Source organism: Momordica charantia (assembly GCF_013281855.1).
Source record: "Momordica charantia cultivar OHB3-1 chromosome 8 unlocalized genomic scaffold, Mcharantia_2.0 BLBB01000008.1, whole genome shotgun sequence".
NCBI classification, from domain to species: domain Eukaryota; kingdom Viridiplantae; phylum Streptophyta; class Magnoliopsida; order Cucurbitales; family Cucurbitaceae; genus Momordica; species Momordica charantia.
This window is the reverse complement of record NW_028275166.1, coordinates 19,875,652-19,888,295: the sequence shown is the minus strand read 5'-3', so window position 1 is coordinate 19,888,295 and position 12,644 is coordinate 19,875,652. Positions and strand designations below refer to the sequence as shown.

The window sequence follows — 12,644 nt, the reverse complement described above, 5'->3', positions numbered from 1 at the left end:
TACCCAATTAGTGACGTATCAGCCCCCGACCATTTATACCCGAGACCCTGACACTCACCCATTCACTTCATAATTTGCAAAACTCCACATATCGTTTCTAGCCTCCAACCAAGATTCCAGTACTAACCCCTTAATACCACCAACCACCACAACGCCCCTCAACAACACCACCACTAGTATGATTTCAATGCATCTCACACTCCTCAATACATTTCAGCATGCTTCCACAACATAAACATTATTCTAATAGCAAAACAATAAACCAAACATGCTTTCACAACATACCAAATTTTAACAACAGCGCCACAGTGAGTTTAGTCATAACGGAGCATAGTCAACAAATTTCAAACGATTGGAGCCCAACACAATTCATCCGAACACTTAATATCCAACGTCCATGTAGACACCGTATTTGGTCCAGCTCACTTTCGTTTTTTTTTTAAAAAAAAATTTATTACTAATTTATTTATTATTATTTTTTTTATAATTTTTTTATGTTTATTGATTTAGATAAAAATAACATAATTTACTTTATTATAAAATTTAATGTAAAGTTTTAATTGAATCAAATTAAGTTTTAAAATTAGATTTTATTTGAAAATAATTGGTTTTTTTTTAAATTGATTTTAAGATAAAAAAAACAGTTCTCCCCTTTGATTTTTTCCTTCATACGTGTATCCCCTCCCCTTCTTCTCCTCCCTCTTTTTCTCTCTTCTCTTCCTCCTTTTTCTTTTTTATCGTTAGTTTTAGGTGTATTTAAGGAGTGCTGCAGTGGGGAGGAAAGACAGACAGAACCCATACAGAGAAGAATTCACTTCCTTCTTTCTCTCTACCATCACCTTCTCTTCCTCTTCACCCAGGCCGGCAACCCCGACGATACACAGACTACACACGTCCCCCAGTGATCACAAGTTCAGACCAACCTGCACCACAGTAGTCCAGCGCAAAGTTCTACAACCGATGCACGGATCACCGACCGCCTGAATCCGACCTCGAGTGCTCCTTCACGGTTTTAGACCCGCGGGCACACCCAGAATCTCCTCACTGCAGTACGTGGTATAGAAAATGGTTGTTTTAGAAATGATTTGATTTTTTTTTATTTATTTTAAATAAGCTTGTTTTAAATTTGATATATATATATTTTAAAATAAATTTGTTTAAATATGATTTGGTATATTTTAAAATAGATTTGTTTAAATATGATTTGATTATTTTTTAAAATAAGAAATATGATTTGATTATTTTTAAAATAAGAGATATGATTTGATTATTTTTAAAATAAATTTGTTTTAAATATGATTTGATTATTGTTAAAATAAGTTTGTTTTAAATATATATTTTTTTTAAATTTTAAAAACAAGATTGTTTTAAATGTTTTTTTTTTTGTTTTAAGGAAGTTTGTTAGAGGAATTTCAAATCTAAAATAAAATAAATTTATTTTATTTTATTATTATTATTATTTCTCGTTTTAGTTTTATTTTTTTTTTAACATTTTTTTTAAATAAAGCTTTGTATGATAAGAATTAATATTAAGTTATATCATATGGTGTTGGCATAGTGGTAGGTTACTTAGGAGTAATTCACACGTCTTAGGTTCGAGTCTTTGCTTGAATTGTGTTGGGCTCCAATCGTTTTTTTTTATCATTATTTTACCAAACAACTATTTTAGATAAAATGTTTTTTTTTAATTTAAAAAAAAAACTTTCATTTTTATAAGATTTCAAATCTTAAAACATTTATATAAAATATTAAGTAATATCTTAGAATGTTGGCACATTGGTAAGAAATTTGTATATGGACTCTCACATCACAAGTTCAAGTCTTGATGGCCCCTACGCTAAAATTATTTTTATTTATTAATTTTTCTTTTCTACTAAATAATTATTTCGAAAATCCCATTTGTTTTTCTAATGGTCTTTGCGCCACTTGATAAAATATGAATCAATAAATTTGGGACATTTAAAAATCAAACACAAAAATATTTTTCTTTTTGGACCAAAGTATAATAGGATAATTGTTGACAAATATGGTACCGTTTTCGAACGGGTGTCGTAGGGTGCTAACACCTTCCCTACACTCAGTCGACTCCCGAACCAAAATCTGTTTTTCGTAGACCAAGTTTTTAAAATAGGTTACCAATCACACCTCGTATATGATTGGTGGCGACTCCAAACCCGAATCTCAAAAGAGACCCGTCAGGGGATGACGTCGGCCGCTCCACGTCGCGATGACGTTGCGACAGCTTGGCGACTCCACTGGGGACCTTTAGATAGTCAAGCCAATATTTTTGTCATTTATTATCTTATTATATATTTTTTTTCCTTTCTTGTTCGCTTTGTTTTTTATTTTATTTATTAATTTGGTTTGGCATCATATGCATCTCGCACAAATACACGAGCCTCCTACCCGGGCTTTACCTTTAAGATTAGATCGGGGACTGAGTAGTGTGACCTTCGTGGAATTTCGGTTCCCGTGCAGGCACATGAAATTCTCCACTCAAGTTGACCATACCGCGCAAGCGTATGGAAGATTTGGGGGCCGCTTCCCTCTAGGTTGTGTAGGCATTAACTTTACACTCATTTTAGCATCAGATTTCTGCTATTTATTTATTTATTTTTGTTTAGTTTGTTACTGTTGGTGTTAATAAAGTGATTTGTTTAAAAGAGTCTCATACATTCTCTCACTTAATAATCGTTTTTTTTACAACAATAAAAAAAAGAGTTTCGCAACTTTCACTTTGAATTTATTTTCTTTCAATTTTACCAAAATTGACCTAAGTCTTAAATCATTAATATTGACAGTAAATTAAAGCATGAGTTCCAGTAAGGTTCCTACCCAATAGTGGAGAGAGCAAAACCAAGAAATTGTCCGTCAATGGTCAGAGAACATCCAACATACTCATGGTGATGCATTATCACAGAATGTAATCATGCCATTTCAAAATGTAACGTTTCCAGAAAATCAGTTCGATACCTTGAAACGTTTATGGGAGGGTTTAAGACCAGATAAAAAGACCCAGTTCATAAAAAAATATGGCCACATAGCGCAGCTCCTGTACGTGCGAGTAAACTTCTTAGTGTTGAGAGCATTAGTTCAACATTGGGATCCGGCCTATAGATGCTTTACTTTTAGCTCAATGGATATAACCCCAACTATCGAGGAATACCACACCCTCTTACAAATACCACTGCAAGAGAAAATTGAGGTTTATTCCTATGATGGTGGGTTTACATTGAAAAGGGCAGTATCGTTGCTTGTAGGGAAGATATCTGCTGGTGAGATTGAAAAACATGTGAAAAGGAAGGGAGAAAACACATGCTTACCAATAGAATATATCCTGAGTCTTCAGCAGAGGTTCGTTAATGAAGAAAAGGAGCTATCGCTATTAGCTCTCTGCTTATTTAACTTGGTTTTATTCCCTAAAGTTAGTAGGTACGTTGAAGAGCGGGTGGTCAAGCTATTTGTCAAGGTAGAAATGGGGGTTAATCTCGTAATACCCATCCTGGCAGAAACCTTCCAAGCACTAAATTTTTGCAGATCGCGAGGAGTAAGGAAATTTATAGGCTGTGCTCAGCTGCTATACATTTGGATCCTCAGCCATATAAATTGTCCACCAGAGTTCAAGAGTCCTCAGGTCAAATTTTCAAGATCGTGGAGTAGATTACAAAATCCCATCCTTGAATTCAACCAAGCAGATTGGAGTCAAATTCACCCAGGAAAAGAAGAGTGGAGCATTTTCTTTGCAGGACTAAGGCCAGAAGACGTAGAGTGGAGAGCCTGATGGATGTCAACCAAACCTATGATGTATAGGTCTGGTAAATTTCACAGTCTACCGTTATTGGGTCCATGGGGATGTGTATCTTATGCCCCATTAATGGTACTGCGTCAGATATGGGTACGTCAGTTTATCCCCGCCACACATGACTTAAGAAACTCTGAATTTGCCTATGATATTGGGTTTTGCAAAAACAAAATTCAGGAGGTCGTAAAGGCGTGGAAGACGATTATCAGAATCCAAAGTGGCAATTACCACGATAATATATTTGAAGGATATGAACAGTGACATTCGAGTAGAGGAAAAACTGTGGTTCTCCTACCAACCGACAAAGGCAAAGGAAAGCTAGAGGTTCCCACTAGGAGAATTCTTTCTGAAATGAGCCCAAATCAATCCAGTCAGCGGAAGGTTCGTAGGATAAAATACGAGCTGCGAGAAGGGAACCCCACATCAGCTAAAGAAAGACTACAACTAGGGTTCAATCAAAATCTACCTCGAAACATTGAGCTGGAATTACAGCAGGCAGGAAGGGAGGTCGGTTACCAAGGGAAATAAAACAGACTGCTAGAAGTAGAGGTTCGGGACCCTAACAGAAAAAAGTACGAAGAGAGCTCACAAGCAGCCTTAAGGGCGCGAGACAATCAAATATCACAACAAATGTCTTCTCTACAAACAGAAATCATGTCCCTTCGTGAAAAAGCCAATGTGCTGGAGGAGAAAGAAGTACAGTTAGCTCAGTATGCTCAAGAAAATCAAAGATTAAGGGAAACTGTTCAGACGCTTTCAAGTCGTCTCGACAAAACCCAGAATGCTGCTGATGGGTTAATGCATGATTATGCCCATATCAAGGAACAATACAACCAAGTGGAGTATGAATTAGACCATGTGAGGCGCGATAACACATTGTTGCGTCATAATTCAGAACATGTACTCACCCAAGTCAGACAGGCAGCCCGTAGGGAAGATGGTTTAGCTGAAGAGGCACGAGCTCTCACATCTGCCATTGCCCCTACACAGCCGAATGGCAAAAGCACACTCAAGTTCTTGGGCAAACTTCGACGAGATCTAGAGTATTGGGGACAGTTTTATTGACACTCTGCTTTAATGTACTTTCAATTCCATGATTTAAGCATTGGGGTTCAAATTTGGCATAATTGTTGTTTTCTTGTAATCATCATTTATTTATTTATCCAATTTATAATAAAGTCACGAACTTATTTATTTATGGTTTTCTTTCTCTTTCTTTTTGTCTTCTATTTTTTTAAAAAAAAACAAAAGGGATTGTTCAAGATAGCTCGCTCACTGGCACCACATCGCACTTACCGTACCAGACACAGGGCAAGATTAATGATGGAAGATTAAAAAGCCGAGCAGGAGAAAACAAGGAAAGATATTGAGGAGTTGCGAGAAAAGCTAGATGCCATCCTCCTCGTGTTGGAAAACGGCAAAGCGACTGCAGATCCTGCTACATCTAGCAACCCTATCCATGAGCCGCAAGAAACCCCGTCTTATCCCCCTGGGTACGGTCCACCCCTTAGGCCAGTGGCAGAGGGTTTCATGCCACAATATACAACATACAACCCTCTGTATGACTTCCCGATTGGTTAGTATCCGCATACCTTTTTTAAGGGAGCTCAGCAAATCCCAACCAACATCATTTTTCGAGAGCCCGAGCAAATGATGTCACCCCCTACAGTCCTTAACCTAGGTGGTCTCCCAGCCAAGACAGACCTAGTAGGACAAAATGCCCCCAGTAACGAGAAGTTCGAAGTTCTTGAGGAAAGATTAAGAGCAATAGAGGGGACATACGTTTTTGGCAACATCGATGCCTCACAATTGTGTTTGGTGTCTGGTTTAGTCATCCCTCCAAAATTCAAGGTGCCAGAGTTTGAGAAGTACGATGGTTCTTCTTGTCCTAAGAATCATCTTATAATGTACTGTAGGAAGATGGCAGCGTACGTCCAAAATGACAAATTGTTGATACACTGCTTTCAAGATAGTTTATCTGGTCCGGCCTCTCGTTGGTACATGCAGTTAGATAGCTCTAATGTTGGCTCGTGGAAGAATCTTGCCGACTCCTTCCTAAAACAATATAAGCATAACATAGACATGGCTCCAGATCGCTTAGATTTACAGAGGATGGAGAAGAAGAGTACAGAGAGCTTTAAGGAGTATGCTCAAAGGTGGAGGGACACGGCAGCTCAAGTCCAACCTCCTTTAACAGATAAGGAGCTATCTGCCATGTTCATCAATACCCTAAAACATCCTTTCTATGATCGGATGATAGGAAACGCTTCCACAAATTTCTCTGATATTATGACCATCGGAGAAAGAATTGAATACGGGGTTAGACATGGGCGAATAACCAGTACTGTCGATGAGCCATTAGCTGCAAAGAAGGCAAGTCATTCCAAGAAGAAGGAAGGTGAGGTGCAAATGGTGGGAGCAGACCGACATTCTTGGAAGCAACAACCGTACAGTCGGACACCGCGATACACTCCGTATTATTACCCAACGCCATACGGGTATAATCAACCATTTGTGAATAATGCAACTTCACATTACTCCCCTTATACTTTCCAAAATTTTCGACCCCCAGCCAGTCAAAATTTCCAACCTACCCCAGCCAGTCAAAATTTCCAACCTAGGGGTCAGCAGCATAATACACTCTATACTCAAGAACAACAGACTAATAGAGGGGCACGTAAACAGACCCAGTTTGACCCAATCCCCATGACTTATACTGAGCTTCTGCCTCAGTTATTTCAAAATAATCAGCTGGCGCCTGTACCTGTAGATCCGATCCAGCCTCCATACCCAAGATGGTATGATACAAATGCTCGTTGTGACTATCACGCAGGAGCCATAGGGCATTCAACAGAGAACTGCACTGCATTGAAATACAGGGTTCAAGCTTTGATCAAGGCAGGTTGGTTGAACTTTAAAAAAGAAAATGGGCCTGATGTAAGTAAGAATCCGCTGCCGAATCATCAGAATGTCCAAATAAATGCAATCGAATGCCAAGAGATCGAGTCGAAGAGTAAGGTTGCCGATATTAGAACCCCTATGGTGGAACTATTCGAAATTCTCTTGGGTAGTGGATATGTATCAGTGGAATACCTATGCCCAAACCTCAAGTATAAAGGGTATGATGAAAGTCTGACGTGCCCGTTCCACGCTGGGGCAAAAGGTCACTCCCTAGAGCAATGCAACAGTTTCCGGATGAAAGTTCAAGAGTTGTTAGACTCAAAAATCCTTACTGTTGCAAATTCTCACCAGAAGAAAGGGATAAATATCGTGGAGGATGTCTCAGTTGCTGAAGGCTCAAGTGATGCTCTTAAGCCAAAATGTCTCACCATCTTTTACAGTGAAAAGCCAAATGCACCCAACTGCAGTCGGAAACCAATCACTATCACGGTCCCAGCTCCTTTCGAGTATAAAAGTTCCAAAGCAGTGCCTTGGAAATATCAGTGCAAGGTAACTGTAGGGCAAGATGTATCATCTCCTCCACTCCCAATTGACAATATTACCGGAGTGGGAGGTTTGACACGAACTGGGAGATGTTATACACCGGATAGCCTGCTAAAGTGCGTGAATGAAACTACTAGTGAAAAGAATAAAGAGAAAGCAAGTGAGAAGAAGAAGGAGAAAGTGGAAGAGGATAAGAAAGGGAAGGCCAAACTCCACGAGGATGTCCATGATGAACTGGTGGAGGCAATTGTTGTAAAGGATGTAAGTCCTAAACAACCCATGTCTGAGGAAGAGACTCAAGAGATTCTGAAGCTAGTGAAGCAAAGTGAATACAAAGTTATTGAACAATTAGGTCGGACACCCGCAAAGATCTCTATATTATCTTTATTGTTATCCTCTGAAGCGCATCGGAATGCACTGTTGGAGGCCTTGAAACAGGCTTTCGTTTCACAAGATATCACAGTGGATAATTTGAGCAACGTTGTGGGGAATATAAGCCGCTAGCTCCATCACTTTTACAGATGAGGAGATACCACCAGAGGGTACAGGACATACCAAAGCTCTCCACATCTCAATTAAGTGTAAAAATTTCCTAATAGCAAAAGTCCTTGTGGACAATGGATCTTCTTTAAACATAATGCCAAGATCCACGCTAGAGAAGTTACCCGTTGATATGTCCCATATGAGACCTAGTACTGTGATAGTAAGAGCTTTCGATGGAGCTCGCAGCGCTGTTGTTGGGGATATTGAGATCCCGATCCAGATAGGTCCTTGCACCTTTGACATAACATTTCAGGTTATGGACATCACATCAGCTTATAGTTTCTTGTTGGGGCGACCGTGGATACATTCGGCAGGAGCAGTTCCATCCACTTTACATCAGAAAATTAAGTTTGCGGTTGACCAAAAGTTAGTGATCATATCGGGACAAGAAGACATTCTAGTCTCAAGGCTTGCTTCGATGCCATACGTTGAAGCAGCAGAAGAAGCTTTTGAGTCTTCATTCCAATCATTCGAGATTGCAAATGCTACAACTTTACATGGGAAGTTTGGAAGACCTAAGTCACGACTTTTAGAGGCCGCCTTTAAAGGAAACAACGGGAGTTTAGACAAGCTGCTGAGGATGGCTAAAAACACAAGGAGGTTCGGGCTAGGATATAAGCCAAATAGAGGTGACATTATTAGAGTGCGGAGTATGGAAAAAGCAAAACGCCTCTCAAGATTTGAGAATGGGGAGCGTGATTACTCTAGGAGGACTATTCCACCTCTCAGTCACTCTTTCATAAGTGCCGGCACAATCCATCAAGAGTACGATGAGAGCTCTGTAGTGGCAGCATTGACAGAAGAAAGAGAGCAAGTTGGACCTTTTGTCTACCCGTGCCCAGACGGTTTCGAGCTAAGCAATTGGAGCGTGTTAGAGCTACCGTCTTTTGTAAATAATAATTCAAAGTAATTGTCCATTTTTTTCCTTCCCCTCATTTTCTTAATTAATTAAATTAATTTTCTATTTTCTGTACATTCCATCCAGATCTATTGTTTGTTTATAATTCTTCCATATCAATAAAGTTTGAGTTCATTCACTTTGTTTCTTTCCTCTACTATTCTCTGGGCCAATTTATTCATTTATTTCTGTTTCTTTTTTTTTTCCTTTATTATGTCTTAAACAGTAATACTGAGATTAAATGCGATAATGATTCGAAATACGAGCTCGATACACCTATATACAATGTTGAATTTGATGAGGAAATAGATGACGAGCCCTCTGCTGAGTTATTGAGAATGCTAGAAGAAAAAGAAAAGATGTTGGGACCCCATGAAGAATTAACTGAGACATTTAACTTGGGATCACAAGCCGAAGCCAAAGAGATTAAAATAGGCACTCATATGTCTTCAGAGAGTCGCAAAAAGTTGATAGAGTTACTTCATGAGTATGCTGATGTTTTTGCTTGGTCCTATCAGGATATGCCTGGTTTAGATACAGACATCGTAGTGCACAAATTGCCGATCAACCCAGAGTTCAAGCCGGTGAGACAGAAGTTACAGAAAATGAGGCCAGATATGTTGATCAAGATAAAGGATGAAGTAAGGAAGCAAATCGATGCAGGGTTCCTTACGGTATCTAATTACCCTGAGTGGGTGGCAAACATTGTCCCTGTACCAAAGAAAAATGGACAAGTAAGAATGTGTGTTGATTATAGAGACTTGAATCGTGCAAGTCCAAAAGACAACTTCTCGCTTCCTCATATCGATGTGCTGGTTGATAATACTACTGGGTTCTCAACCTTCTCCTTTATGGATGGGTTCTCAGGCTACAATCAGATCAAGATGGCACCTGAGGATCGTGAAAAAACCACATTGATTACGCTATGGGGAACTTTCTGCTACAAAGTTATGCCATTTGGGCTAAAAAATGCTGGGGCAACCTACCAGCGTGCCATGGTTACTCTCTTTCATGACTTGATGCACAAAGAAATTGAAGTTTACGTGGATGATATGATTGCCAAGTCAAAACAGGGCGAGGAGCACACAACTATTTTAAGGAAGCTGTTTGATCGATTGAGGAAGTTCAAATTGAAACTCAATCCCAACAAATGCATATTTGGGGCAACCACTGGAAAACTCCTTGGTTTTGTAGTAAGCCAAGAAGACATTAAAGTTGACCTGGATAAAGTCAAAGCAATCTTAGAGATGCCACCTCCACAGACGCAGAAAGAAGTCAGAGAATTTCTAGGACGACTCAACTACATCGCAAGGTTAATATCTCACTTAACAGCAACTTGCGAACCCATCTTTAAATTGCTCCGCAAGAACAACGATGGGGTATGGAGTGAAGATTGTCAAGCAGCATTCGATAAGATTAAGCAGTATTTGCAAGACCCTCCAATTCTTGTGCCACCAACTCCAGGACGACCCCTTATTTTGTATCTCACAGTGACTGAAAACTCAATGGGATGTGTACTGGGGCAGCATGATGATTCAGGCAGGAAAGAACAGGCTATATATTATTTAAGTAAGAAGTTCACCGATTGCGAGACTAGATACTCTCAAGTAGAAAAAACTTGTTGTGCTCTAGCTTGGGCTACTCGACGTCTAAGACAATACATGTTGTATTATACCACATGGCTCATTTCAAAGATGGACCCCATAAAGTACATTTTTGAAAAGCCGTCTCTCTCGGGTCGAATTGCAAGGTGGCAGGTCCTCTTGTCCGAATATGATATTGTTTATGTTACTCGAAAGGCTATTAAGGGGAGTGCTTTGGCCGACTACCTAGCTCAACAACCTATAAATGACTACATACCGGTAAAGTTCGATTTTCCAGATGAGTATATCTCCACCATAACTGCAAGTGAGGAAAGTTTAGACCCGCAAACTTGGACCATGATGTTTGATGGTGCCTCTAACGAGTTAGGTCATGGGATTGGGGGTATTTTGATATCACCCAAAGGGGAACTATACCCTCTTACCGCTAGATTATGTTTTGACTGCACACATAATATGGCCGAGTATGAAGCATGCTCGATGGGCGTCCAAGCTGCTGTTGATATGAAGGTTAAGAAACTTAAAGTTTTTGGGGATTCTATGCTAGTAATTCATCAACTAAGAGGAGAATGGGAAACAAGAGACGTTAAGTTGTTGCCTTACAAACAACTCATAACAGAATTGTCACAAGAATTTGATGAAATCTCATTTGATTATTTGCCAAGAGAAAATAATCAAGTAGCAGATGCATTGGCCACATTAGCGGTGATGTTCAATTTAGAACTCAATGAGGATGTCAGTCCGATTAAAGTTGGGAGGAGAGATGTCCCAGCTTCTTGTATGAGCATTGAGGAAGAACCCGACGGTAACCCCTGGTTTCATAACATCAAGTAATATATAAAGAGTAAAGAGTATCCACCAAATGCTTCAGAAAATGATAAGCGCACCCTTCGCAAGTTGGCAATGAAGTTTTTCTTAAACGGAGAGATATTGTACAAGAGAAACCATGACATGGTTCTCCTAAGGTGCGTCGAAGGAAGAGATGCCAATAGGATTATGGAAGAAGTTCATGAAGGAGTGTGTGGCACTCATGCAAATGGACACATGATGGCTAGACAAATTTTAAGAGCTGGCTATTACTGGCTGACTATATAGACAGATTGTATTAAATATGCAAGAAAATGTCACAAATGTCAAATTTACTCGGACAAGACTCATGCTCCTGCTTCTCATTTGCATACTTTGACAGCTCCTTGGCCTTTCTCTATGTGGGGCATGGATCTGATAGGACCTATCGAACCTAAAGCATCAAATGGGCACCGATTCATTTTGGTAGCCATAGATTATTTTACTAAATGGGTAGAAGCAGCTTCTGACCGAGATGTGACAAAAGGAGTTGTAGTCAAATTCATCAAGAATGAAATTATTTGTCGTTATGGTCTTCCTCAAACCATAATTTCCGATAATGCAAGGAATTTGAACAACAAATTGATGAGTGAGCTCTGTGAGCATTTTAAGATCAAACATTTCAACTCAACCCCTTATCGACCTAAGATGAATGGTGCAGTAGAAGCCGCCAACAAAAACATAAAAAGAATAGTTGAAAAGATGACTGTAACTTACAGAGACTGGCATGAAATGCTTCCATTTGCCTTACATGGTTACCGCACCTCAGTTCGTACTTCAACTGGGGCAACGCCATTTTCTTTAGTTTATGGTATGAAAGCTGTTCTCCCTATTGAAGTAGAAATTCCATCATTGAGAGTTATCATGGAAGCTAAGTTACAAGAGGCTGAGTGGGTCCAAAGACGTTATGAGCAGCTAAACTTTGTAGAAGAAAAGAGGTTGACGGCATTATGCAGAGGACAACTTTATCAAAGAAGAATGATGAAAGCGTATGACAAGAAGGTGCACCCAAGAAGGTTTAGAGAGGGAGATTTAGTTCTAAAAATAATTCTCCCATTACAGAAAGATCATCGAGGCAAATGGACCGCGAATTATGAAGGACCATTTGTGGTGAAAAAGGCTTTCTCCGGAGGAGCACTAGTTCTGGCCAACATGGATGGCACTGAATTTTTAAATCCAGTCAACTCAGATCATGTTCGAAAATATTATGCATAGTTTATGATGTATTTCAAAAAATTTCACTTTGATCTCAGTATTATGCTTGAAAGGCAGTTTTGTGTATCCATTCTCTATTATAGCCTATAAATTTAAACCACATCTTTGAGACGTGTGTCTCTTGTCATTTATAAAGTCTGCTCTCCATTCGTCTCTTTCTATATACGAAGGACGGTAGCTTTTTCACGTCTCCAAGGCTATGCGTTACTCGAAATCAAACATAAGGGCACAGGAAGCCTGAGGGACATTTTGTTGTCTGGAACATTGGGGCAAGTACGACATTACAAAGTTATCA

At 39.4% G+C, this 12,644-nt stretch overlaps 2 protein-coding genes across 2 annotated transcripts; both read left to right on the top strand.

The window, feature by feature from the left end:
* Positions 1 to 2,929: 2,929 nt before the first annotated feature.
* On the top strand, positions 2,930 to 3,781 carry LOC148209732 (uncharacterized). Its single transcript, XM_088126969.1, has one exon. The coding sequence runs from the start codon at positions 2,930 to 2,932 to the stop codon at positions 3,779 to 3,781; it is 852 nt and encodes a 283-aa protein (XP_087983095.1).
* Positions 3,782 to 5,452: 1,671 nt separating this feature from the next.
* On the top strand, positions 5,453 to 12,349 carry LOC111025431 (uncharacterized). The gene is given in 3 exon segments (XM_088126968.1): positions 5,453 to 7,743; positions 7,745 to 8,659; positions 8,914 to 12,349. Coding segments are annotated over 3 exon segments (6,642 nt in total).
* The last annotated feature ends 295 nt before the right edge of the window (positions 12,350 to 12,644 follow it).